The sequence below is a fragment of the Drosophila subobscura genome, chromosome E, assembly GCF_008121235.1.
Source record: "Drosophila subobscura isolate 14011-0131.10 chromosome E, UCBerk_Dsub_1.0, whole genome shotgun sequence".
Classification (NCBI taxonomy): Eukaryota; Metazoa; Arthropoda; class Insecta; order Diptera; family Drosophilidae; genus Drosophila; species Drosophila subobscura.
In genome coordinates this window covers 18,142,881-18,168,644 of record NC_048531.1, presented here as the reverse complement: position 1 = coordinate 18,168,644, position 25,764 = coordinate 18,142,881, and the positions used below count along the sequence as shown (strand labels likewise).

The 25,764-nt window shown below is 46.0% G+C and overlaps 6 protein-coding genes and 1 long non-coding RNA gene across 11 annotated transcripts in view; 6 read left to right on the top strand and 1 right to left on the bottom strand.

Annotated features, from left to right (window-relative positions):
- Window positions 1–645: 645 nt before the first annotated feature.
- LOC117892735 (aquaporin) lies at window positions 646–13,559 on the top strand. 2 transcript variants are annotated; one of them, XM_034799160.1, is made up of 3 exons: window positions 646–815; window positions 12,623–13,181; window positions 13,251–13,559. In XM_034799160.1, exons 1-3 carry the CDS (start codon window positions 661–663, stop codon window positions 13,470–13,472), a joined length of 936 nt encoding a protein of 311 aa, XP_034655051.1. In that variant the 5' UTR covers window positions 646–660; the 3' UTR covers window positions 13,473–13,559. The 2 variants fall into 2 exon arrangements, with proteins under 2 accessions (XP_034655051.1, XP_034655052.1); XM_034799161.1 differs by lacking the exon at window positions 646–815 and adding an exon at window positions 12,438–12,552.
- Window positions 2,424–10,018, top strand: LOC117892738 (aquaporin AQPcic). The gene is made up of 3 exons (XM_034799163.1): window positions 2,424–2,551; window positions 9,065–9,614; window positions 9,680–10,018. The coding sequence occupies exons 2-3, from the start codon at window positions 9,084–9,086 to the stop codon at window positions 9,896–9,898; spliced, it is 750 nt and encodes a 249-aa protein (XP_034655054.1). The 5' UTR covers window positions 2,424–2,551; window positions 9,065–9,083; the 3' UTR covers window positions 9,899–10,018.
- On the top strand, window positions 11,101–12,088 carry LOC117892737 (aquaporin). The gene is given in 3 exon segments (XM_034799162.1): window positions 11,101–11,368; window positions 11,370–11,696; window positions 11,765–12,088. Coding segments are annotated over 3 exon segments (807 nt in total). The 5' UTR covers window positions 11,101–11,110; the 3' UTR covers window positions 11,987–12,088.
- An 854-nt stretch (window positions 13,560–14,413) lies between the features above and the next one.
- On the top strand, window positions 14,414–15,026 carry LOC117892739. Its single transcript, XM_034799164.1, has 3 exons — window positions 14,414–14,567; window positions 14,625–14,700; window positions 14,762–15,026. Exons 1-3 carry the CDS (start codon window positions 14,524–14,526, stop codon window positions 15,002–15,004), a joined length of 363 nt encoding a protein of 120 aa, XP_034655055.1. The 5' UTR covers window positions 14,414–14,523; the 3' UTR covers window positions 15,005–15,026.
- Window positions 15,027–15,119: 93 nt separating this feature from the next.
- On the top strand, window positions 15,120–15,395 carry LOC117892740 (immune-induced peptide 18). The gene has a single exon (XM_034799166.1). The coding sequence runs from the start codon at window positions 15,146–15,148 to the stop codon at window positions 15,344–15,346; it is 201 nt and encodes a 66-aa protein (XP_034655057.1). The 5' UTR covers window positions 15,120–15,145; the 3' UTR covers window positions 15,347–15,395.
- A 205-nt stretch (window positions 15,396–15,600) lies between these two features.
- On the top strand, window positions 15,601–17,143 carry LOC117892741. The gene is made up of 6 exons (XR_004648738.1): window positions 15,601–15,757; window positions 15,826–15,889; window positions 15,948–16,306; window positions 16,365–16,778; window positions 16,834–16,897; window positions 16,951–17,143. It is a non-coding gene; the product is annotated as an uncharacterized LOC117892741 (long non-coding RNA).
- Window positions 17,144–17,181: 38 nt separating this feature from the next.
- Window positions 17,182–25,764, bottom strand: part of LOC117892734 — a 43,513-nt gene continuing 34,930 nt past the window's right edge. For all 4 annotated transcript variants that reach the window (XM_034799156.1, XM_034799158.1, XM_034799159.1 and 1 more), the window contains exons 2-5: window positions 19,814–19,919; window positions 19,484–19,744; window positions 19,173–19,419; window positions 17,182–19,096 (exon numbers count right to left, since the gene is read on the bottom strand). In XM_034799156.1, the coding sequence (XP_034655047.1) occupies window positions 18,232–19,096; window positions 19,173–19,419; window positions 19,484–19,744; window positions 19,814–19,919 (1,479 nt within the window). In that variant the 3' untranslated portion in view covers window positions 17,182–18,231. The remainder of the gene's footprint in view (window positions 19,097–19,172; window positions 19,420–19,483; window positions 19,745–19,813; window positions 19,920–25,764) is intronic.

Below are 25,764 nucleotides of genomic sequence, written 5' to 3'. Positions count from 1 at the left end.
AACAGAAAACGAAAAAACGCGACGCCAACAAGTGGTGGGAGTGCAGTGTCGACTGCGGTTGTACCCTGGAATGGGTGGAAATGGTACAGAACATAAGAGAAAATAAAAGAAAGGAAAAGAAAGAGACAACAAAGATGACTTTAACAGTGAAGCCAGGTATCATGGCTGCTTAGTAGCTGTAGCTACACTTAGTTCCACTCTTTAGTTTTAAATCTTTAGCCCAAATGTGTCTCCACAGCATATACCCCTTGCCTGTTCGCCTCTTGTATAACCGCACACCGATATGTATTGCTTTTTCGTTGGTTTTTTTTATGGCCTGCCTTGTGCCATTCGCGATTTATTTGATGGGTGGTTTGCGTTGTGTTCCGTGGCTGGTTAAGCGGCGACAACGGTTAGTTTACTCTCCATCAGTCGGTCGATCGCAACGGTTTAGCTGGCACACACGAAGCAGTGCAACAACGCATGCAGATACGATACGGAAACAGAACAGCAGCAGGGACAGACACAATCGAGCGACGAGACAGTCGAGAGTCCGTTACGCAGCGCGACACGCAGTGCCCAGTGAAGTTTAATTCAGAATTTAATTCCACACAAAATTAGCATTACGAGCGTACAATTCGAGTACAATACAATTAAAGTGAAAAAGTGCAAAGCAAAAGAATGTCGGTGCAACAACAACAACAAACGCAGCAGCAGCAACCGCAGCAAGCAGTACAAGCAGTGCCCACAGGTCAACAGGAAAAGACGGCAGTCACAGGAGCACAAGCAGCAGGAGGAGCAGGAGCCATGGCCAGTGCAAAATCAAAGCCCAAAAGGTGCGAATTAATATTTCTTTCAATTGTATTTGACCCACATACGCTGCCACGTTGCGTAGACGTCACGTGATCAAGTGTATTTTTGGCCAGCACTCAAGAGCCAAGCGCCAAGAGCCAAGAGTGCTGCTCTCTTGCCAAAAGAGCGCGCCCGCGAATCGAATCAAGAAGTGTAATGCAGCTGAACGTACACAAGTGTTCATGTGTCTTGGCTCCTTGGCTATTTGTTTATTCACATTCAGTCTTCGGTTTTTGCCAACCAGTTTGACGCCTCGAGCCGGTTCATCGAGCTGCTGCGGCTAGACGAAAATATTGTGGCAATAAATCATGTGGCCAAGTCTGGCCCGAACAGCGCGCCCGAACCCATGCCCGAATGCAAAAGCGAATCCGAGGTGTTTGCGATTATGTGGCACAAACTAGACGGGGGGGACGGGTGGCTTTATGGATCAGCAGTCTGCAAATCCATAAACAAAAGTTATCAATCCACCGAGCATTGATTCCGCTACGCTTGGACTAGCCCGAACCGAGGATTTCATTGAGCTTTTATTTTATTTATGTTTTAATTGAGACTGAGTTAAATTGCTTCTACCTCAATCGATGGCAGCGGCAGCTTTTGTTGGTGTCTAATTTATTGGCAAACTTCAAATAATACGCCGACGGATCGTCTATGCAAATCATTGAGTGCATGTCTCATACGGTGCGCGTCATAAGCAGAAGCATATTCGGTGTGCGAAGCGATAACCAAGTCAAGGCCTGATAGCGGAAGCGTCACGGAAAGCCGCCGCCGATCGAACTTTTCCCATGCTGAACAGTGACGTGCAAAGTGTGTGTGTGTGCCGTGAAGTGTTATCTGTAATGAGTTCAAAATCAAAATATTCCTCCCCCAGACAGCCGACGGAGCTTTCCGCTTGAGTGTCAGGTGGAGGTTATGGAATGAGGTTATGGAATCTTTGGGTAAGTTTTCCAATCAGCGCAGCCTTGAAAGGTAAGTATTAAGCAAATAAATGGATTACTCTACCCCCTTTTACCACTCTCCTCTCTATCTCCTATCAATTGAGTTCTTATCACTAAAAGGGGCATGGCACTTGAAACGATGTCGTTTGAGCTTTGAAGCAGGTGTAAAGGTACACTGATTAACGGGTACTTAGCGTCAGTTTGGTCACGGCTCTTAATTACTCTGATAATTAAGTTAAATATGGAACAATGTTTTGTTTTGCTCTCCTTTCACTTAGCCCGAAAATCTACAAACAAATAGAGAATAGCTCGGTAATAGCACTGCTTGTTTGCTCTGTGCAGTGTTTGCTGCTTGCTTTGAACTGCTTGCAGTGCCTCCACTTGGCGCTGCCTGCGAGAGACTTTGCTTTACACAAAACAAATGTTTGCATATATTTAATGGCAGATTTAACGCCAAGAGCAAGACTATCTATCTATTGCTCTGAAAAGCTCCCATCGCTAGCATCAACAACAAAATCTAAAGCTGAAAGCTAAAAGCTGACGCTGGCGCCAACGGCTACGCCGACGCCGACGTCAACGCCAACGCTGATAAGCGTTTACCAACAGCGCTGCTGCCAGCAAGCAGTCGCCTTGGTGAGTTTCGCCGTCGCTGAAGCGAAGCCAGCGCAGACGCCGCCACTTGGCGTTCATTCACAGTCGATCCCCGCCTCATAGTACTCGTAGAGCCGCAGGCCCTGGGCTTTCAATAGCAAACAAACGATCGAATCGAATCGAACATAGCGCAGGTTAGTTCTACTCTCTGCGTGTCCCAGTGCGTGGCTTGGTTGTGCGAGTAACTGTGAGTGATTGGAGTGTCCCAGTGTGTGTGTGTGCTTGAGTGCGAGGCGTTAATTAATTAGCAAACTTCTCTTAAGTTAACTTCAATTCGCTAATTAAAATAAAAGAGTAAGCAAAGCGAACGCTGTCGCGCAGCAGCAGCGGACAATTTTGATATAAAAAGGTTTGGCAGTGCACTGACAGAGACAAGTGTGAGTTTTTTTATAGCATATTCACGCGTTTCGAAAATTCGCGCGCTTCACTTTGAGTTTATTTCGGACTGCTTCCTGGGTAAACGTTTTAACTGTATTCAGCTGAGTTGTAAATTAATCCAAGCAGTGTCTTTTGTGTGTGTGTGTGTGTGTGTGTGTGTGCGTGGAGATTGGAGATGTAAATTTATGCAAATATTGAGCAGACAAACGTCTGGGTCCAAGTTTTGGGCTTTTTCCATTCTGCACAACTTTCCATTTCGAATTTTGGGCTATCATTTTGTGGATTCAGCTGGGGGGATTGAAACGATAGATAAATGTCTGAGTGCGCCTTGGCATAGTGATCAAACAGTTGGGCGGAGCAATCGAAGAAAAAAAACACCTAAGCACATTGCCTGCACATTTATTAATATTGTTGTTTATCGACTACCTGCACTGCCGCATTATTGACTTATAATTATGTGCATTATTTAGCATTTAAAGCCCACAATGCACATATCAGCGGGCGAGCCTGTAGCACGTGGAAAACCAATCGACAATCAACGATCCCACAATTACGCAAGCAGCCGCAGCAGCAGCAGCAGACTCTGTAATTAGACTGGGGGAACTTTATCATGGAATAGCCATTAGCTTTGTATTCTGGCCAAGACAGCGAGTGCTTCGATTCGAGTCTGCGCCTCATTTGACATTCATAAACCACCTTCGAGACAATATTCTAGCGATGCTCTGGCGTCGCCTCTTACCGGAGAATGTTTATTTATAAAAATTCAGAATTATGCCATGACTTTTTGGGGTGTTTGGAGAACGTAGCCCCACTCTATAGGCTGTGCTGCTCTACTTTCCGTGTATTTATAAGCGTTCATTTTTCTCTTTTTTTTTTATATACTTTTTACTCGTTCCGTGGAACGGAATGTACGGGTACTGCTTGGGGTACTGCTTGCTCCCTGCCTGCTGCCTGCTGCTTGCTCTGCTTGCTGTTGTTTTTGTATACTAATTAGAAGGCGGCTCCGGGCACGGGCAAGTCTTATCAAAAATATCATTGAAAAATAAGTATGGCAACACGATTGCCGTGGCGGGGTCACTTGATTCTATAAAATAGAAATGCCTCCTGATAAGTAAACAGCTGCCACACAGACACAAAATTGACTTGCAAATGTATGCATGTTGCCAACTTAGTTGCTGGAACTTGGATCATGCGATTTGTGCTCCATTGATAATTTTGCTGAGACTTTAAGCGCACTTTTGCCTGGGTAAACCACTCCAAAATATTTCAATGTCTGAGCTAGCTTTATCTATAGACATTCAAAATGTACTCCCACGAGAAACACAAAAAAACGAAACCAGAAAACAAACGAAACCAAAGAAAAAACAAAACAAAAGCGAAACCCAAACAGAATTCTTTCGGCCCCAAGGTCAGAGGCTGCCGATAAAGTGTTTGCCCGATAAAGTGTTTGATCCGTCAAAGATCTGTTATATGTACCGCAATGAATGAAAACCTTTTGAGAAATTGAAACTTATATAAGCTGGGGCACATGGCTTTGATTATACCAACACCCATCATCCCTCACCGATCACATCTTTTGTGGCGGGGGGAATTCACTCACTCACGGGTGTTGCCCGTTAATCGCCGCTAATCAAATTTGATAAACCAATCGCACTCAGCCAACACGTCGCGTGTTGCGAGTCTTAGTGACTCCATTAATCTCTGATTTGTTATAATTATAACGTCATCATATGATCAAGCCACAAACAGGCTACACACACACACGGAACACAATTCCCGGAGGCCTCAAATTGGGCCAGTCAGGTGTCAAATATGGTTCTATCAATCTGCTAGTTTTGTTTGGCTAAATCATTACTTAGCTATGAGATTTTTCACAGTCTGCAGATGTCATTGGATCCCACACAAAAAGGCATTGTTGAGATTCAATTTGTGCTTGGCAAACCATAACAGAATGTGGCAATCAGCAGGGGATTTGGATCTGGAATCTCGATGATCGCTTCTCCAGCTGATAATGAATGCTCCCTGGCGATCATGGGGGTTATCAGTCTGTCATTGATCAAAGTTTAGTTTCAATTCAATTCGAGTCTTCGCTGCTGCTGCTGCTTCTGCTGCTGCTGCTGCTGTTTCCGCGCTACACTTCAAATTCTTTGCACACTTTTCGTTGCATAATTTATAGCCCCGCTGGCTGTATTTGTGTCAGTCGTCAGTCCGCTCTTATCGCCCCACACTTCTGGATTTTCTGTTGACAAGCAGCAGATGAGCTGCAGCTATAAAAGCGTGCACGATTGTATATTATAAATAGAAAGACAGCAAAAGTAGCTTATACCCGATCTGAACTGCTTGATTAAACACCGAATGGCACCATAAATTTCCACTCAATGACAGGCCCGACCACAAAGAAAGTAAAGCAGTAGCCTAGGTCAATGTTGAATTTTGCTTCAATTTTTGATAAGACAGCAGTGTGGGCAATGCAGTGCACTGCGCTGTCCATTCATGGGAGAGTTGGGCAATAAAGCAGTAGTAATAGCGGCACTTTACAACTGCTTTGCTCTGCCACTGCTTTTGCATGTAAAATGAAGTCGAAAGTGGACACGCGCTGGCAGCCTGCCGCCGTTTGATAACCGGGGATTCATCTGTCGTAAACTTATTTTGGACATCTAAATACATATTTACATACGTATGCACATATTTACTTATGTATGTTTGCATTTAGCAAACCCTCAGCAGTCAGCACATGACTCTGACTTGGAGGGGCCTAGAACTTGTGTCAGGCGAGGTGTTTGCGGCTGTAGACCCCACAGCATTTGGATCTCGCTTCTTTCTTCTTTTTCGGGCGGTCTTTTATCGCTGGCCCATAAATTTGTGGGCTGAACCGTCTGTTAACACTGTGATAGCGGTTTCTGCGGTCTGTGACTGATGCCTGCGAGACATTGCGTAATGTAGGCAGCCAACAAAGAAGCAACAAAACGTCAGCAGTTGCGATTTCGCTGATAAGCCGCTACAGATAAGCGTCTTGGGTTTTGGGTGGTGATGAGCACGAAGAGGTGTGCGGGGTGGGGGGGTGGTTCAAGATCAATGGAACTACTGGAGGGAGGGAGGAATGTCAACTACAGCTAGCCGGCCCGTGTCTAGTTTAATGAGCTTAATTATGTCCAAGAAAAACGAGAGCTGAAAACAGGCGGCAATCGGTGGGCGATAGGCGACATACACGAGGGTACTTATACAGTTATGTTTTGTATATGTATTTGTATGTTTGTTTATAAGTCGGAAACCCAATCATTATCGGACTTTGGCACACTCATAAAAGCGGAGCAATGTCAAAAGTCTGACGAGTAAATGCGATTTTGGACAGACGCAATTATGGCCAAATTAAAGAGTTTGTCAGCTAATGCGATACATAGATAGAGGCCCATTTCTATGCCTAGCTCTTATCAGGCACATTGAATATGTGGCCTGACTGATGGGCTCATGGCTGGATGTGTCATTCCTCATGGTTGGATGGCTCCTGGCTCATGTCCCATTGCTGGCTGTCTCATGGCCCCCGGTGGCATTCCTATATTTATGGCCAACAAAGTTTTAGTGGCCCGTAGCTAAAAATCACTACTTAAGCAGCCAGTAAATACGAGCAAATACCAGCCAGCTATCGAAGCAGCTTATCAGCTGCGATTTGATTAGTTTTGTTCTTCACTTTTAACAACGTTTTATGGCCAGCAAGCTTCTGGCTAAACTTTAGTATGAGCTGATAGCTGGCTGGCAAAAAGCGAACTGAGATAGTGAAAGCTCCGAATCAAAAATATCATTTAAAGCTTTCAGAACTTCAGGCTACAAAAAGCTGTGCCATGCCATTCCAGGCAAAGCTCTGGGCGAAAGCTGTTCCATTCCATTCCAGTCCGTTCCGCTGTGCTCCTCTCTCCTCACACTTTTATGCTAATGAGCGGGCAGCAACTTCCGCAGCAGATCCGATCGATCGATTGCTCGATTGATCGATCATCTTTCCCGCTGCCCCGCCCTATTAGCACCCATTAGAATACCCCCAGGCGCGTTCCGTAATTAGCTAAACACTGAAAATATAATCTATAATAATAACTAATGCAAAATAATTCCATTAACTTTGTGCTAAGATTAACATTAATTAGAGCCCTGCGGCAGGCCAAGCCCAAACCCTACACCCAAGACTCAAACGAGTCGTGACACATGCCGCCACATCATGAACGATCCGTGATCCTTCTGGGCATGGGCAAGTGGCATGTTGCATGGTCTATGATTAACACACAAAAACAGTCGCAGAAGCTATGACAAATGGCACTCGGACGCTCAGGTGGTAATTAAATTATTAACATTCGATGTGCAGAAGCAGTTCAAATCAGATCCGTTTGATTTATTTATAAACTTTTGGCTCCATCGCGTGTTTATTGTTTTTACTTTTCTCTCTCTCTCTCTGCTGCCAAAACGTGTCGCTCTTCTTTCACACCTCAACCTCCTCTCCCTCCCTCAGCCCAGCAGCAAACTGTCAATGAGTTGGCCAAACAATTGCTCTTGGCCATAGGCCAAACTATAATTTTTCTGCCGTTTTCTCCATGGGTGTGGGACATGCTGCAATTGCAAATATTTAACAGCAATGTTGGGCGAGGTTAGTTAGGATTTAACTGCCTGCAAGATGCAAAAATATCCCTCCACAGGCAAGAGTTCACCTGGGGAGGTTATCGCGGCACACGCTCAGGCAATCGATTTGTTTTTCGACACATATTTATTTATTTATATTTCAATTGCCATTGAGACACTATTGAGAGTAAATTGCGTGCAATTTGATCGACAGGCGACTGAGATTCGAGCTTTGATTTGTTATTGCCACATTGTGCCACGCCACGCCACGCCACGCAATTTCAATTTGCAATTGCAACGCAGCGGCAATTGTGCGTTGTAGGCAGCAAATTGATACGATAACAGGCCCCATCCCCGACCGGCCATGGTAATTGATAGTCGGTCACTCCGCTCCACCACATTCCACCACCTTCCACTCTGCACTCTGCACTCAGCACTCTTCACTATTCACCGTTATCAAACTGCAGTCAGTGCACAGCAGGCAATTGTCTCTCCACTTTATGCATCCATTCTCCACTCTCCCCACATCTTAATGTGAGCGCAGGTCTCCAGAGATTATCGAGAGAGAGAGAGAGAGAGGAGAGTGAGAGCGCAAGTGCGCCGAATGAGCGCTTAAGTTGTTCGTAGATTCTGGATACTTGACTTTATGAATGCTGCCGCTCGTGTAGGATTTGCTAATTTCCACACAGAACCCTGCCGCTGTGTTTGTGTTTCTTCGCTTCTCTGCTCTCTGGGCTAAAAATGGGTTTTGATTTACGCAATATCATATAGATACAGATATAAATATTTGTCTATGGCTACTCCAACGCCTCAGATTGACATTGACAGTGCCGCTGTCGCTTCGTGCATTGAACGGAACAAAGTTTCAAACAATAAATAGAAAAAATATCTAAAAAATATAAATACCTTTTGGTTGAATTTTAAAAAGTCCAACAAGTGCGCACAATGACTCGCGAGTGCTGGGATCGGTAAATATCTCTAGGATAACCTCAACAGAAATATTCCCAAATTCGTTTCCGAGAGATATCTTAGTGCATTATTTTTGGCCCAGTTATCGTACAAACTCCAGTCTAACTTTCGAGTGGCCAACCCCACAGATAACACCCATAAATAGATTTGTTATTGTTTTTTGAGTTTCTTTCTTTTTCCTTGACAATTTATCTACGAATTTTGACAGCTGAATGGGCCAATCAATGGGCAATGTCTGTGCTACGTACTTCGCGATTATCTTTTTCGGCCAGACCAGGCCAATGTCAGCTTCACCTTCGCCGTCTATCTAGTCTCTTTATGCCCACGATTAAGTGTGCACCGTGTGTTCCGTTCGCTCGTGTTTGAAAAATCGATGTCGTCATCGAACCGTGAACAGGAGCAGCCGCAGCTTCAGGGGTTGGAGAGTCCACCCCCCGCGGAGGAACAACTGAAAAGGTCTCGATAAAAGAAACTTCATTCAATGTCACTACAAACGCTGAAAGATAATGTGGCAGCAGATTAACTTTAATTGAAAAGCTTAATAGAAGCGCTTGGATGGGATACCAAATGATTGATGAAGAGGTTCGACACATGCCAGAGAGTGGGAAAGACAGGGAGAGAGTGGTAGCGAGAGAGGGGTTGAAGTTTTCCACCTAGTATACGCGCTGACTATCATGCATAATTGTTACCTTTTTCAGTTGCTTGAAAGTATTCAAAATGAAGGGTTCTACGCTGGACAAAATCTGCTGCTTCCTCGCCGAGCTCATCGGCACGGGAATGCTGGTCTTCCTCGGCTGCATGGGCTGCGTGAAGACGGACTTTTTCCCCAACACTCATCTGCAGATTATACTCAACTTTGGTCTGGCTGTCATGATTTGCATCCAGTGCTTCGGCTGTGTCTCCGGCGCACATCTCAATCCGGCCGTTACCGTGGCTGCCTACATCTACGAGCTGGTCACACTGCCCATGGCCTTTGTCTACTGTGTGGCCCAGATGCTGGGCGCATTTATTGGCTACGGATTGCTGAAGGTGCTGCTGCCCGAGGACACGCTTGGAGGAGGCGCTGGATTGTGCGTGACGCTGCCCCACAGCAGCGTCAGCCATGCTCAGGCATTTGGCATTGAGTTTGTGATCACCGCCATTCTGGTGATTGTCTGCTGCGGCGTCTGGGATCCACGCAACTCCAAGTTCCATGACTCGGTTGCCATTCGCTTCGGTCTGGCCATTTCCTGCCTTGCCTGCGCTGCCGTAAGTTCTACCCCGCACTCCCCTCAGCTCCCAAGCAGTCTAACATTTCTCTCTTTCTCTTTTAGGGTCCCTTCACTGGTGCCAGCATGAACCCCGCCAGGTCCTTTGCGCCTGCCCTGTGGAATTCCCACTTTGACTCTAACTGGATCTACTGGCTGGCTCCACTCAGCGCTGCCGCCGTCACCGCCTACGCCTACAAGACCGTCTTCCGGCGGGAGGTGGTGGAGGCAGAGATCACCAGCCACGAGAAGCTGCGCCAGCTGGAGGATGTGCAGCTCTCGTAGAGCAGGAAGAGCATGCCAAAGACATTGCAACTACATTTAACTTTAAGCTAAGACAGCCGAATTTTATATTAATGCAATATAAAGCCTTCGATAATAAAGAACATCGAGATTTTTAAACTACTTTAAAAAAAAACAACAAAAAAACCTAAAAGAACTTTCAATGCTGTGCTGAGTGGAAACATCTTTCAATGCTTTCGATCTGCGCGCAAGCAAAGACCGATTACTGTTTTTACCTGTGCACTGCATCGCGAGCGAACGAAAAAAGCAGAGGGCAGCGACGTAGGCAAAGATCTCAGGCAGCGCAGTCGCTACACGCCAAAGCTTCGTGTGGCTTCGGCCCATGCACTTCGTTAGGTATATTGCTCGGCTGCGCGCAGCAGCAGAGAAGCAAGAAACGTTTTTGACTTCATTTCTGTTGTCTGTGCATACAATCGTACTAATGCATGTCTGTGCCTGCATGCCCACCCCCAATCCAAAGACACATTCTGCAAGCGCTTGTTGTTATTGTGAGACAGAAAGGTGTCTCTGCTAAACCCGAAACGCATCACACAAGCAAAGAGAGGGAGAGCGCGTGTGCGTGGTTGTTTTTGCTTTGTCAGTGATCGGAACGCAAAGGCACAGGGAGAGAGTGGTTACAGTTATTTGCGAGCTGAATTGCAGCGGAGCTGGAATGTAGTCACAAGCTTTCTACCTGCTTCTTGTTTAACTGAGGAAGCCCGTCATGAGTTGGTCTCTAGTTCAAAGTTCTGCCAGCATAAACTTGACAACAAGTCCGCACCCTGTCTAAGCCACAGAGCGTGTGTTGTCCAAGGCTCGGCGCCACAGTCGCACTCCGATTAAGATCTTAATGATTCGAGATAAGATTAAGGACAAATCGCGGCAAAGGCTGCTGGCCAATCGGCATGTGGCAGTTAGGCAGTTTATCAGGCCGATAATTACAGCAGAAAAGCCTCACGTAAATGCTCTTTGATTAATTGATCTGGCCGAGGAATGGGCGGCGACGGGGCCGGCCACACTGTTGTGTGGCATTCTATCTGCGCGCCTCTACTCGGAAATATCCATATGATAATTAGCATTAAGGTTTTATAATTGATATTGATTGATTGGCGCCAATTTAAAGTCACAGGCCCCTCGATAATATGCCAAGTCAGTTGGCCAAAACAAAAGGCGAGGTGCCAGTGGCACTTCTAGTGGCAGTCGTGTTTAGTCAACATGTCGCAACAGAAGCCAAAGCAACCGAGCGGCATCCGATGGCACCTCCAGCAGCGGCACAGGAGCCGATTGGCCGCCTTCTTTGGGGAGCTGGTGGGCACCGCCATGTTCGTGCTCATCGCCTGCATGGGCTGCGTGCAGACGCCCCTCTTCCTCAACACACACTTCCAGAGCGGCCTCACCTTCGGCCTGGCCATACTCATTGCCATCCAGTGCTACGGCTCGGTGTCGGGGGCACACCTCAATCCAGCCATCACCTTTGGCCGCCTCGCTCTACGGCGTGCTCCACTGGGGCATGGCCATTGCCTATTTCGTGGCCCAAGTGGCGGGCGCTCTCATTGGCTACGGTCTGCTGGTCGCCGTGCTACCCCACAACGCCATCAAGGGCGTGGACAACCCCGCGGGTGTGTGTGTCACAGTCCTCGCCAGCGACATCTCCGTGCTGCAGGGTGTGTTCATTGAGTTTCTCATCACCTGTTGCCTGGTGATGGTTGCCTGCTCGGTGTGGGATCCACGCAACACCACGCTCAAGGACTCGGTGCCGGTGCGCTTCGGTCTGACAGTTTCGTGTCTCATCATTACAGCGGTTCGTATGTCTCTCCGAAGAGGCTAAAGAGACAACAAACTGAATGGCACTTTATTTTATTCCTTTAGGGCCTCTTCACTGGCGCCAGCATGAATCCCACCAGGTCGCTGGGTCCTGCTGTGTGGAACGACTCGTGGGCGCATCATTGGATCTACTGGGTGGGTCCGCTCGTGGCAGGCGCTGTCACCTCGCTCATCTATCGTTTCGCCTTCAAAGGTGACGATGCGGTGATGGAGCTGCGCAGCTCGACAGCCAAGATTCGTGTAATCGAGGAGGTGGTGCTGCCCTAGGTTGTGGCTTGCTACTTAGCCTTCTGGGCACTAGTTTTAGTTGAAGTTTTAGTTCAACTTTTAGTCTTAAGTGTTGCCAATAAAGGGAATGAATTAAACGTTTTCCATAGCATACATTTGGGAGGGAAACTCTTGCTTAAAATACTGATAAAAAAGCAGCCAATGAATCAGCGGAAAATACCCATCCAGAGATACAAAAGTGCCGTAATTCAAACACTATCATTAATCGAAGAATTTGTATGTAAATGTGATAAGCGAGCAGACAGTGCCACTGTCCGCGAGTCGTGTTTGGCACTGCTTGGCATTTATATTAAATAAGTAAGTAAATGGCAAGTTCCACCGATAACGATTAGAAATCTTGATAGTTGATTGTCGCACAATGTCGTAGATTAAGACATGGCAGTGATAATGCGATAGAGTAAGCGATTAAATAATGGTACGCAGTATCACGGCGCCCATTGAGTACTCGAGTTGCTGGCTAATCTCAGTACGTGTCGAAGCGCGTTGCAGTTAAGACCTCAACTAGTTCTACAGACAGTTCTAGACATGGCTAATACCAGCACGAGGTGCAGCACAAGACACATTCTACAGCCTTTATATCCTGACTGACATCCCTTTTCTCTCTCTCCTTTGCAGTCGCTCGACCTGTTGGCTGCTGCAGCGGCGACAGTTGAATAATATTTGCATCGTTTTTGCCGAACTTATTGCCACGGCCATGCTGATGTTCCTCGGCTGCATGGGCTGCATCCAGAATTCGTTCTTCACCAACGGCCACTTCCAGTGTGCGCTCAACTTTGGCTTTGTGGTGCTGATCTGCATCCAGTGCTTTGGCTGCGTCTGCGGCGCTCATCTCAATCCAGCCGTGACGCTGGCCAACTACATTTACAACATGATCTCGCTGCCCATGGCTGTGGCGTACTTCTTCGCCCAAATGCTGGGCGCCTTCATTGGCTATGGCCTGCTCAAGGCCATCATGCCCGACAGCGCCATCTACAGCACGGATACGCCCAGCGGCGTCTGCGTAACCTCCGTGCACAGCAGCCTGACGGGGCTGCAGGGCGTTGTCATTGAGTTCCTAATCACCAGCGCCTTGATTGCCATTTGCTGTGGCGTCTGGGATCCGCGCAATGCCAAGTTCCAGGACTCAGTGGGCGTCCGCTTTGGGCTAGCCATCTCCTGCCTCTCCCTGACTGCGGTAAGTAGTTACCCGACTACCGTGCTCTCTCTGGACAGTTGATTCACTGTTTAATTGTTTCTGCTACAGGGCCAGTTCACGGGTGCCAGCATGAATCCAGCGCGCTCCTTTGCTCCTGCCCTTTGGAACGGCGCCTGGGAGAACCATTGGATCTACTGGGTGGGTCCCATGGCCGGAGCACTCGTCTCATCGCTCATCTACAAGTACGCCTTCCGGCGCGAGGTTGAGGAGCTGGAAGAGCAGGAATCCACCATGTCCACCAAGCGGACCGCTGAACAGGAGTTCGCCTAAAGAGCAGACACTGTGTAGTATCCATTAAGAGCTTTTAAAGCGGCTTAGTTTTACCTTACCGAATACGAATAAATATCATAAACTAAATGCACGGGGCTTCCGTGTGGGGTGGCCGCTTATCGTGGCCAGATTATTTCAGTACACCCGCAGAGCGCTTATCGTTTCATATTAAACTACCTTAACAGCCAGCCACAACAAACGGCGTGCATAAAGATATGAGCGGGGAAGTCTGCCAGAAGCCAAAAGGTAACTGGAGGTTCACTGGCGTGATGCATATGGACATACATACATATGAACTAACGTCTGGCAAGAACCCATTTGAAAGAGAAAAAGAGAGACACTAAACTCATACCTTGCATTGACCGGCATCACAACAACAACAAATGTACCATCTGTGAGAGCATCGTGCTCATAGTTGCGTGAGCGAGCTTACGCTTGCGCGGCTTACGGAACATGCGAATGCGTGCGAAAGAAGAACAACCAAGAACAACTTGGTGCTTGCAATACCGTTTACCATTCGAATGGAGTTGCTGGCTGAACTCAGAATTTGTTCGCTTGAAGCTGATTTTACTGCAGCAAACTAAAACGGTGTATAGAGAGAATATTTGGGAAGTAGACGAAAGAGTGTATTAATATGTATTAATCTAATATATACCTATGTACAGAAAAATATCAAATAATGTGAGTAAATGGTTGCGGATATTTGTAATTTCGATTTAGGTTTGTTTGCCACAAAACAAGAGACTGACACACGAACACAAAAGACGCATTGCACGAAATAGTTCAGCCTGCAAGTATGCCTGAAGTCCACCACAAGTGCTGGCTGAGCTGCAAACGCAAGCTGACTGCTATGCAACTACAAGCAAAAGCTGACCGCTTCGAGAGAATTCTTATTGGAGCTGAAACCCTTACCAGAAAATGTAGCTTGGGGCGTCTTATAAGTTTACGTCACACACATATTTTCTAAAAATACAAAACAAATTTCTCACTTTTTCTGGCTGCAATAAATTTTCGTGTCTTGGCGGACCATCAGCACCAAAGAAGTAGCAAAATGAATAGAATCTGGAGTCAGTTCCGTGGTGGCTGCATACTGCGGTAAGGCCTGTTCGAATCCACAACCCAATCCCCCAACAAGCTGCATCTTTTTTACAGCGGAAATTTGATCAAATTCAACAATAACATGACCAGCCAGATTGAAACTAATCTGAAATTCGAGGATCTGTTGACGGTAAACTGTGGCTACAAGCTGTCGGGGGTGCACCAATAATTCACTATTAAATTTTCTACAGGAGCGACAGCAACTGGCGGCACTTACGCGCATGCTAACCTGTAAGGTTCGGGGACTCGAGAGGATGGTAAGCGACTTGACGCGTGACATAAAGCGCTTGGAGTTTGACAGGAACCTAGAAATTGAAGAGAAGGAGAAGGAGAAAGAGCAAGCGAAAGCAACAGCCAAGCAGTCGATTGAGAGCAGCGCCACCTCGCCACCTGCTGCGACAGCAGAGAAGAAAAAAATCACCCAATGTCGTTGATTTCAGTGGCTGCAAAAATCCCCCGAGTGGTTCACAGTATCAGCGCAACGATTATCAGCAGAGCTTCTTCTCTCTCACAGACCTATAAAAGCACTCATCCCCACTGAGATGAGCATTCAGTAAACGAAAGATTACAAAACAATGAAGCTGTTCGCACTGTGCTGTCTGCTGTTCGCTCTGCTGGGATGCCTGATCTCGCCCAGCCAGGGTTCGCCATCTCGCGGATCTCCCAGTCCTGGAGGAGCTGGAGGAAACCCTTTCAGGTCGCCGCCTGCACCACGTCCTTTCATCTACGATTCGCCAGTGCGTAGACCAAGTCAACCCAAGACCATGTACGCTTAGAACAACAAAATGTAACTTCATAAAATTGCCAAAAATATATAAAGAAATATTAAGTGATTTTCGTGTGCTATTTTTGCTGGGGAGCTATTGTAAACAATTATTGCAGAGGGGAACTCTCGCCATAAACAAATCAATCAAACGGCGAGGGGGACTTTTGTGCTTATCAGTAAACAAAATGTTTGCGTGATTCACTGACGAAATAATAAACAATGCTTGCCAGGCCTGACTTTAGTTGTCATTTACAATTCCCTTTGCTTTACTCCCCGTATCATGTTTTAGCATAAGTAAATATTTCATTTAAATTCCAAATCCATCCAAAATGTCTGAAATTGTGCAATTTCTAAGCTACCAAATAGCCAGAAATTATCGGCAGCCACTGAAAATATTCAATCAATATCAACCAGCAGTTAGGTAAGTTCCAGCTTTCACTTAAATTAACTTAACTTTCCTTGAAGACTTTCTTTTTCTCCTACAAACAGTCGATTGTCCTTCCAATTCTCTTATCTAGGCAGCGTACGTTCCAATATTCCCTATATGCAAAAGGTTTGCTGTTAATTAAAACAAAAGTCGAACTACTTTTAAGAGCCCCTTTTTGATACAGAAACAACGCCATCAGCTGGACACCATACGCAAGAGAATCATTGAGGAACGCAAATTAATCAAGTCAAAAATTGAACAAATCGAAAAGCACATCAAGAATTTGGAGAGCATCAGCGGCAAGCCCGAAAAGAAGCCATAGAGAAAAAGTCCATCAAGTCAGCACTGAGAAAATTGTTTTGCTGCCAGCCCGAAATTCTTTTCAAATTTCAAAATTTTAAGCAATTATTTTTAAGCATGTTTGGCACAGTCTTCCGAGCCATAAGCCTGCTGAGAGCCAGGGATGTGCTGGCCACAGACGGACTAAGACGCACCTTCCGCGACAAAGGCAGGGGCGAGGAGAAAAATCATTTTAAGAGAATTGTGAGTGCATAACGCAGCCAATTTAAGGGCGAAAGCTTACATTTTCTACGTCCCCAAGGAAATGGAACAACTAAAGAAAATTCGACAAGATAAAATCAAAGAAATGCTGGCGCAGATCGAGGACTTAAAGAACGAAATCAAAGCCGTTGAGCGTGGCTTTTCCGAGGATTCAAAGTCTGTGAAGAAATCGCTGCTGAAGCAAATTGAGCAGCTCGAAAATTCCATTGAGAGAATCAAAAGGTCTATGGGTGGAGAGGATTGATTTACTCGATGCCAGTCAAAGTAGGCGATGCCATTCCAAAACTCATTCACATTTCAGTCAGCCTCTGGCATGCCCAAGTAACTTTCCAAATTTTTTGAAATAAAATTTAGTTTTCAACTCCCGTTTTTTTCAACGAAATTTTTTAGTTATGCAAAAAGTACTTTTCCGACTTGCAACTGTGCCTAAAGTTTGGTTTACACAGAGCTGCAAGTGAGTAGAAAGGAAGTCGGCAAAGGTTTATTTTTTAGCATTAAAATATTTCTAGAAATGCCAGCAATTTCCTGTACGAAAGAGCCCGAGCTGGCGAGAATGTGCACTTTCTAAAAATTGTGAGTATTTCTAATAAAAATAACTTTAATCTTTCCTTTTACTTCCCAAACAGCAACGCGAGCAACTGATGAAGCTGCGCTCCAAGCTGTTGCAGCAACAGAATGAGGTGCAGTCAGAGCTTGGCAAAGTGGACCAGCAAATGGTCTCAATGGCCAAGGTAACAACTGGACAAAGTCGCAAGCAATAGCAGGGGAAAAGCCTTATAAACTCATATTTAATCCGATATAAATTACTTTAAGCTCAACGTTTTCTTTCCACTTTTTTTTATTTAAAATAATTTGTATTTTGTTCATTTACATAGAAGCCCTTGCAGGTGCGCGGGGTTTCTCCACCCCGTCCTGCCTGACAGTGGCTAGTGGGAGTTGGGAGCTCTCTTAAAACATATGATATAATAATATATAGGGCTGTTTTTTTTTGTTTCTTTCTTTTTTTATCATTTAGGGTAACAATTTGTTGGGAAAATAAAATGAAACTTTCATTTAATATGGCATTCAAAACACAAAACACATTCCGCCGCTTTCAGAGCAGGGAAGGGGGCAGGGGGCATACCACAGGCTGCGGGGGGTGGTGGTATCAACACAAAGTCTATACAAAATATAAAATAAATACAAGTTCAAAAATTTGAAAGCAAAAAGGCGACTGCTTGCCGTGTGGGGAATACAAAAAAGAAGAGCCTGTACATTATATATACATAAAAATATATGTATATGGTATGTAGTACATATATATGAGCAGTTCGCTAGTGTCGAAAGCAAAAGAACGTAAGTACAATACATTTGTGGTAGTTGAGCAACTTGGAGAATGATATTCTGCCGCCTCATTTTACGTACTAAAAAATCTACAAACTAAAAACTTGACTTGACTTGGTCAAGTGCTGGTGAGGCCAGTAGAGTAGAGTGTGTGTGTGTGTGTCTGTGTGTGTGTGTGAGGTAGGCTAGCAAGAGAAATTATGGCATACTTTCGAGCGCCTGCTGACGGTCCTCTTCCTTCATCTCTTGGGGTTTGGGTTTGGGTTTCTGGTTTGTGTTTTCGCTTCTAGCTTTCTATTTTTCTTTTCAAATACTGATCAACAAATGCCAGGAATGTTGTGGAGAGCATGCAACTCGGTGTCTCTAACTGTTTTGTGACTCTGTTTGTGTGTGTTCTGGTGTGTGCTGGTTTTTGTGTGCGGTTTCTGCTGCTAAAACTTAAATGTAAAATCCTAAAACTAACTCTAAACGATCCCCAGCTACGCTCTCTGCCTGCGAACGCAGCACTTGGAGTCGCTTCTGTGTGTGTTTTTAAGGCTACAACTAACATAACATGAAACGCTGCACGGCCGTTGGACGCTGCCCTAACTGGGCAGCCGCTTGCTGGCCAATTCCTGCAGCTTCTGCAGCGCCAGCGTCTTGTTGATCTCGATCAGGTCACGACTGTGCTTGGCCGACTGCAGCTGCACCTCGAGGATCTTCATGCGCATCATGTGCTCCTTGCTCTGCATCTCCATGAACAGGCGCAGCTCGAAGTTGTTGCTGTTGCTGCCGCCGCTGCTGCTGGGGCTGCCGGTTGCGACGCCGACGCCCAGTCCGTTGCTGCTGCTGCTCGATCGCTCCAGCGCCTGGCAGTCCGTCGCGAGCGGCATGGCTGTGGTGGTCAGTGCCTGCGGCTGATCCTCGATGCCCAACACGCTGCCGCTGTTGGTGCGCCGACGCTTGGGCGATGGCTTCAGCATCTCATCGTCGTCCTCATTGTTGTTATTGTTGTTGTTGTTGTTGCTGCTGCTCTTGTGCTGCTGCAGGGCGACCACCTGAGCCTGTGCTTGGGCCTGTGCCTGCGCCTGATGCTGTTGTATGGCGGCTGCGGCGGCAGCTGCCGCACTGGGGAACTGGCCCGTTCTCAAGGCATTCAGTGCCTCCAGCGTGGCGGATATGTTGTTCATGTTGAAGTTGGCCTGGAAGCCGGACATGTCGGCGGCGCCCGGCATAAAGCCCCCACCGCCAGCACTCGCGTCGAGTGCCACGGCTGTCGACACTGTGGCAGGACTCTCGGCCTCGTGTATGCCATTGCGACTGTGATTCGGAGACACGCTCAGACGCTCTGCTCCACCTAGAATGTCGCTCTGGTTCAGATGATGGCTGTTGTATTTCTCATCAAAGGTCTCGTTGTGTTCCTCCTCCTTGATGTCCACGTCGCACATCTCCTGCGGTGGCGTACGACTGCTGCTCGAAGGGAACAGAGAGGGAAGAACGTTAATCACAGCTATACAGCGGGACAGAGCGCTCTCTGGCCACTTACTCATCCATGTCATGCTCATCGCCATTGAATTTGTAGTCCTCGCGATAGTCGAAACCCTCCTCGAGGGCCAGCGGAATCTTTGAATAGTCAATGCCATCCAAGGCCTCCGACTTGCAGGCCTTCTTGGCCTCCTGCATAAAGTCCCACACCTCGAACGTAAACGGCGATGGCTTCTTGCGATCAGCGACCTCCGGCCCGAATCTGGCCAAGCGATTGTTATAGTCGAGGATCTCATTGCGTGTGCAGGCTAAAGGAAAGCAAAGAACGTTGAAAAATAATCCAGAAATTTATGGAAAATCCCTCGAACTCACCCTTCATGCGGCGCCACTGCTCCTTGAGGCGATTGCACGTGCGATCGGTGCCAAATTGGTTGGAGAACTTCTGGTGTATAATCTTCCAGGCCTTGTTCTTGACAGCTGTGAGGCCGGCATCCAGTCGCTTGTTCTCTATGATGCGCATATCCTTCCGGCACAGATCGAGCAAATATTTCTTCTCCTGGTGATTCCAGTTCTGAGTGCGTTCACGTTTCTTGTACATGTTCATCGATGGATTGTTCATGTATTGTGTCATTTCTGCAGGCGGAAATGTTGGCATTTTAATGGTCTGTTGATTGCTGGTGAATGATTTTAACGTTTACTTACCCGTCTTCAAGTCGACGCCCTCCAGTAAGCTGTGATTGGAATTCTGCCAATTGGCGGCAATCTTCATAAAAGCCTCCAGATCGTTGGCCGTATACTGTTTGTTGACCTGCAACGAGTAACGAGAGAGGGGAGAGAAATTAGTAACGAGAAACGAGTAGCGAGAAAGGGGTAAGGAGTAGCGAGAGCTGGAAGAAATAAGTATCGAGTAACGAGTAACGAGCAGCGAGAGAATCACATTGGTTGTTCATTGATTAGCAGCCCGAAATAACCGGCAAAATCTGAATTATAATTCCCCCTCCATCGGCAGTTCGGGGCATACTTTGGCATGCAAAACTTGTGCCACATTCCCCCAGCCATAAGGAGCGCGCTTCTGGCTCTGAGACGCACTTCAAGATTCAATGAACCTAATGATAACGATGATGATGAGAATGATGATCGTTTCGGCCAAAACTCGAGACAAAATGAAATATTTCGCATGTCGGCGAGACACTTCGAGCACATCAATTAAACTTTTTGTTTGTGCGTGTGTTGGCCAAAGCCTTAGAGAGTCAATGAAAACAAAAGGATTTTGTCCCCCTCCCTTGCTGACTTGATTGCTGACTTTGACATGACTGCTGCGGCGGCAGATGTGGAGAGAAGGAGAGTGGAGAGAATGGAATGGAGAGATTGGAGATGGAGCATGTCTGTGGAGAGGAGCTGCAGTCGCATTAATTGATTTTCAATTAGCGAAACGGCAGAGGCGGACAGGGGCGTGGGCTGGCCAAATGTTTGCAGGCCATGCACAAAAATGGACTAAGAAGAATAAAAATATGAATATGAATGTCGAACAATCAAAATGATTTAAAAGAAGGCAAGAAAAAGCACACAGCGAACACACAAATAATGCCATGAAACGCGTTTTAATTTATAAATTAACAAAAACTCAGACACAAACACAGAGACAAGTGCCAGCTGCGGACATTTTGCGCAACCCAGAAGAGCTGCCTGTGTGTGTGTGTGTGTGGCTGTGGGTGAGGCTGTGTGTGCGTGTGCTTGTGGGGCTCGATCAAACGTCGCACTGACAGCCAATTATACCAAGATCAAATACACTCGCTCGCAATTCCTTAAGCATCTACGATGTACATACATATACATATATGTATACATATTATGTACATATAAATCAATACATCCATATGGTCCGCACATATTGAGCATATCCAATGTGCGGCCACTACAGTGAAGCTGGCCCATGGTGAAATTACTTGGAAGCTGATGTTCTCCGCTGTGGGGGAGGACCACTAAGTTATTCACCACGCACCAACCACCAAGCGCTAGAGAGGGAAAGAGCTTGCCCTGTGGTGAAGATGTCACCTTGTGCAAAGCAAAACGAGGAAGAGAGAGACCCAAGAGACTGTTACAGAATCAAAAAGCTAAAGATCTTTGTTATAATTATAATATTATTCAGTTATTTAGCTAGTTTGGTTATGCATTCATTTTTCCTTTGCTTTGCTGCTCCGCCCGTACTTGGTCTTCGTCTTTTGGCGCTCCACAAAAAAAAGCAACAAAAACACTTCCATTGATTCCCCTCGTCACTGCGCGGCGCCCGGCCCATTCCGGGCCCCATCAAACGCTCGTCTCTGTCTCTCTCTCTCTCTCTCTCAATCTTTAAGTACGTTTTATGGTGCTTTATTTTATTTCAATTTTGGTTCCGATGTCTCCTCCTCCCGCGGAGCACCCACAAGTCTTGTACAAACTGCCGCCATGTGTTCAATATTTATGCCGTATCTGATTTACAATTTATATAGAGAAAGACATACATCTGTACATATGTACAATCGAATGAATGAATGAATATGTGTTTAAGTACGTAGATACATCGATACATAGATACATTTATACGCTTGACATGTCCATGTCTCTGAGTAGATCCGCAGGAAAACTTAGTCAGCGGCGCGTGTGCTTATTATTATTATTATATTTATATTTATTTGCTGCTCTCTTCCTATATGTACAATGTACATTCATCGTTTATTTATTAACACAACAATTAATTATTATTGTCGTCTGTTAAGGTAATGTTTAAATTTTAGTCATGAGCTGGCTGGACTTTTGTTTTTTTGGGTTTGCATTCTGAAATCATTGAAATGCGAGGCGTGTGCTTTGTCTGGTTCTGGACAGGGTGGGGCCTCAGTAGCGTCTCAACTTAGTCAAAAGATGAAGTTGAAAGCTGCGAGAATTACTGCCCAAATGCCGCAATTTATAAGCAAGTCTTGTCCTAACAACATTTCTAAAGATCGCTTAACCAAAGGTAATACTTCCTGTCTTTCCCATTTTGTGTTACACATTTGGCAGCAGCTTTCATAGCTCTAATCACTCACTCCAATCAATTGTGACTTCAAAAACTAAGCATTGAAATTACACTAAACAAAAACTGGTTTAGATTGCCTGTCCGTGGTCCGTGTGTGTGCCTTGGCTCTTTTTATCTATCTTTTGTTGGTTGTTAATATGAAAACGAAAAATAATTACTGTATCTACATAGCCTTAACAATTGCGAACCTACACACAGCGCGTAGTAGAGCAACAAAAGTCAACCTTGTGCCTTAAAATAAAGCAAAGGCATTGTGTGTGAGTGTTGCCCACAGCCCAAACAGATATTGGACACAAGACACCGGAGAGGGAGGGAGAGGGAGAGGGAGAGACCACAGAGCAGTTCCCAAGACCAGAGTCGATATTCCGTAACGTAATCCAATGCACGGACCGACAGACATCCATGTGTGAGTAATTACCACAAATTAACGAACAAACCCAACGAGCCGGACTTATTGTATTCTGCGGCATGCCTCTTAGTACGCTGAACTATTTCTCGCTATTTCAGCTAAAGTTAAAGCCAAAGCCGCGTTATAGTTCAACAGCTAAGTGTACAAAAATTCAAATTAAAATGGTAATTGTGTGGGGCATAAATGGAGCACATGGAGAGATGTATCTGGGAGCTTAAAGTACAGCTATTTGGTCGTGCCCTGCCACACTGATTCTCGGGGAATCGTTCAACTTTCGAGCAACACTTGAAATGATTTTACACCAAATTCTTTCTCTCTCTCTCTCTCTCTGTCTCTCTCTCTCTCTCTGTTCTTTCTATCCACTTCTTCCCCACATTCTGCTGCTGCTGTGTAGCATAAATTTATGTATTATAATAATTATACGTAGAGAAAAAACTAAAAACGAAATGTCATCGAACGCTCAAGTGGCCGAAAAGAGGCAACGAGCGAGTTCCCCTCCTGCATTTTGGGTCTGGTCTCTCGAGTGGTAAATTCTGTACGTGTAGCGTGGTACATTCGAGTGGCAGGCATTCATTGATTTGAATGCTTAAATCAGAAGAAAAAATAATTTGTTGTGCGCTGTTTATTGTTCTAAGGTTGCTCGGAAGAGCCGCCTCAAGTGGCTCTCCCCCTCGAACATTTCTCGCTCGAGCAAATTTCTTCTACTCGTACTTAAGAGAGCGAGAGAGAGGCAGCGAGAAGCCGACTATTACCCATAATGTTAAGGAGTGTCAATATTTTTGGAATGATATTTTAAAATGGAATTTTTGTTAATTGCTTTAACCGAAAAGATTCGATAAAAACAGGAAATCGTAGTGGCTCAAGTGTGCCCTCTTGAACCAGGAAAGGGAATACATTTGGGCAGTGATTTGGTAGAGAATTAAAATTTAGATAATTTCCAGAAGAAATTCCATAAATAAACTTATCTTTCAGTTAAATATCATCAGTGCCGCTTCGTTAAACTATTTCTTAGTTAAATTACTTTCATTCCGATATAAATTTCATTCTTAAAATTCGTTTAATCGGCAAATTCCTAAGACAATTATCTGACATCCAGCACGCCACTTCTTAGCATTATTCTCTCAATGCTGATTAAAGTCTTAGATTACTGACAGATTACACTCACTGATGAATATATTTCTCAGATTTTTCAGCCAAAGTTTTGCTGCTGCTGCTGCAGCTGACGGAAATTGACTCATGGCTGGCTCGGTCTCCCCCTCTGCCTCTCCCACTGCTTCTGTGGCTCTGGGGCGAATTATGCTCCAGGTGTGCATGCCATGACACGGCTGCCGAAACAACAAATTTATTAGAAATTTGTTGCACACACACACAGACACACAGACACAGACAGACACCGCTGTGGCACATTTATGCAAACAAATAAACTAATTTCATGACGCACAAGCCGCGCGCCTGCGCAGTTGTCAGCGCAAAAGCTGTGGCTGTGGCTGTGTAGCTGAGTATCTTGGTATCTGAGTAGAGTATCGTTGTATCTGTATCTCTGTCTCTGTGCTACTTACAATTGTAACTAGCCTAGCTGTAAGATTTTTCTTTGTCAAAGCATTTTGGCTTTTGTCTACACCCAAAAAAAGTAGCAGAGAGAGAGAGAGCGAAAGGGATGGAAGAGGAGAAGCACGCGCGGTTCAACGACTTTTGTGGACTCCTCAACGAGGCGACGACAAATTGCGCTTTGTGCGACAATTGCCCCGCCGCCCCTCTCCTGCTGTCTCCACGACGCATGCGTAGGTCTAAAACTTACTAAATTATTATTGTTGTATTTCATTAGTCAGCAGCGCCCAAACCCCAAAGCCCCAAACCCAAACAAATCCAAAATCCAAGCCTCTCCCTCCGCATACGAAATTGCGCAGCTGTGCATAGTTTTCAAATCAGAGCGAGAGCGAGAGCGAGAGAGAGGGAGAGGGAGCGACGCTCACACACAAAGGGTGGGGAACGGTGGAATAATGGAACTGAAACTTTGACTGTGACTGCGACAGAGACTTCGCTTGCGATGTGTGTGACAGTCATAGATATCGTCAAGTCAAATGGATTACCTTTATCTTTGATTCCCCAACAACAAAAACACAGCAAAAGCCAAAAGCAAGCGGAGAAGAAACAATTGGAGCAGTTTCATACATGAGTACATATGCATACATATTTGTACATACATTTTTACATATTTACATATGCATGTACATTAGTTGTAGTTACTACTTTCTTGTGCAGCACACACACACACACACACACACCCTGGCTGACAAGGGAGAGGCAAGTGGCAAGTGAAAGCGATCGGACGCGTTTATTTTCCTCCAACGTCAAAGTCATTTTCCGCGCGTGGAATCGCCTGAAAAAAGGCAAAAGTGAGAAGAAGGTGCCCGAGGGAAGGGTACGTACCGAGCCAGGCCGACATATGCGTCCAGGGTGAATCTCCCGGCGCAGAATCCAGTTGAAAAGCGACGCTCCATCCCGCGAAGAAGGGAGGAGAGGTGAGGGGGTCACGGTTTTTTCGCGCTCTCTTCTTTAAGCGACAAAAACAATTTTCCCAATTGCGCACCTTGCTTTGTTTATTCGCGAACAGCTGATTGCTAATAGTGGTGGGGAGTGCAGGCCAACTTGCATATACCGATATATCGATATATCGATACTCCACCGTCTGCAGCTGTCACTTAGCAAAGATCGCAAAGGGAAAAAGGGGATAAGGTGACGCAAAGTCGCAAAGTTGCAAATTTGCAAATTTGTTTTCCAGCCAAATTTCTAGGCTTGGAAAGTCTGCACAAGGGCCAGTGGGAAAAGGTCACGGATCCGACCACACTCCGATCCCCCGCTCAGGCGGTGTCCCGGTCAACGGGACGTCGGGGACCGGGGAGGGGCGGTATATCCCCCATCGTGAAGCCTAGGGGAAATCCTTGGCCAGCGAGGGAGCCCACTAGAGCGGACCACATAGCCACGAAGCGCATATAGCGCAGAAATGGATGCGGGAAACCCGTTCGTGGGCAGATCGGCGCTGGCAAGATCGCCGCGCCAACTGCCGGAAGAAGGGACGGAGGCTGATGTTTCGGTGTTTGGAAAGAGAAGCAATCTCATACGATCACCGGTACTACAGACAGCGCAAGCAGCGGTTCAGGGCTCTGAAGTAGACCCCAAAGAGACCCCCAA

Bases quoted from the DNA above. Each gene is read 5' to 3' on its own strand.
- LOC117892738 (XM_034799163.1), top strand. From the start codon at position 9,084: ATGAAGGGTTCTACGCTGGACAAAATCTGCTGCTTCCTCGCCGAGCTC. The intron at 9,615-9,679 runs GTAAGTTCTACC...TTTCTCTTTTAG, and splicing joins CCTGCCTTGCCTGCGCTGCC to GGTCCCTTCACTGGTGCCAG.
- LOC117892739 (XM_034799164.1), top strand. From the start codon at position 14,524: ATGAATAGAATCTGGAGTCAGTTCCGTGGTGGCTGCATACTGCG. The intron at 14,568-14,624 runs GTAAGGCCTGTT...TCTTTTTTACAG, and splicing joins CGTGGTGGCTGCATACTGCG to CGGAAATTTGATCAAATTCA. The intron at 14,701-14,761 runs GTAAACTGTGGC...AATTTTCTACAG, and splicing joins AATTCGAGGATCTGTTGACG to GAGCGACAGCAACTGGCGGC.
- LOC117892735 (XM_034799160.1), top strand. From the start codon at position 661: ATGTCGGTGCAACAACAACAACAAACGCAGCAGCAGCAACCGCAGCAA. The intron at 816-12,622 runs GTGCGAATTAAT...TCTCCTTTGCAG, and splicing joins GCAAAATCAAAGCCCAAAAG to TCGCTCGACCTGTTGGCTGC. The intron at 13,182-13,250 runs GTAAGTAGTTAC...TTTCTGCTACAG, and splicing joins CCTGCCTCTCCCTGACTGCG to GGCCAGTTCACGGGTGCCAG.
- LOC117892740 (XM_034799166.1), top strand. From the start codon at position 15,146: ATGAAGCTGTTCGCACTGTGCTGTCTGCTGTTCGCTCTGCTGGGATGC.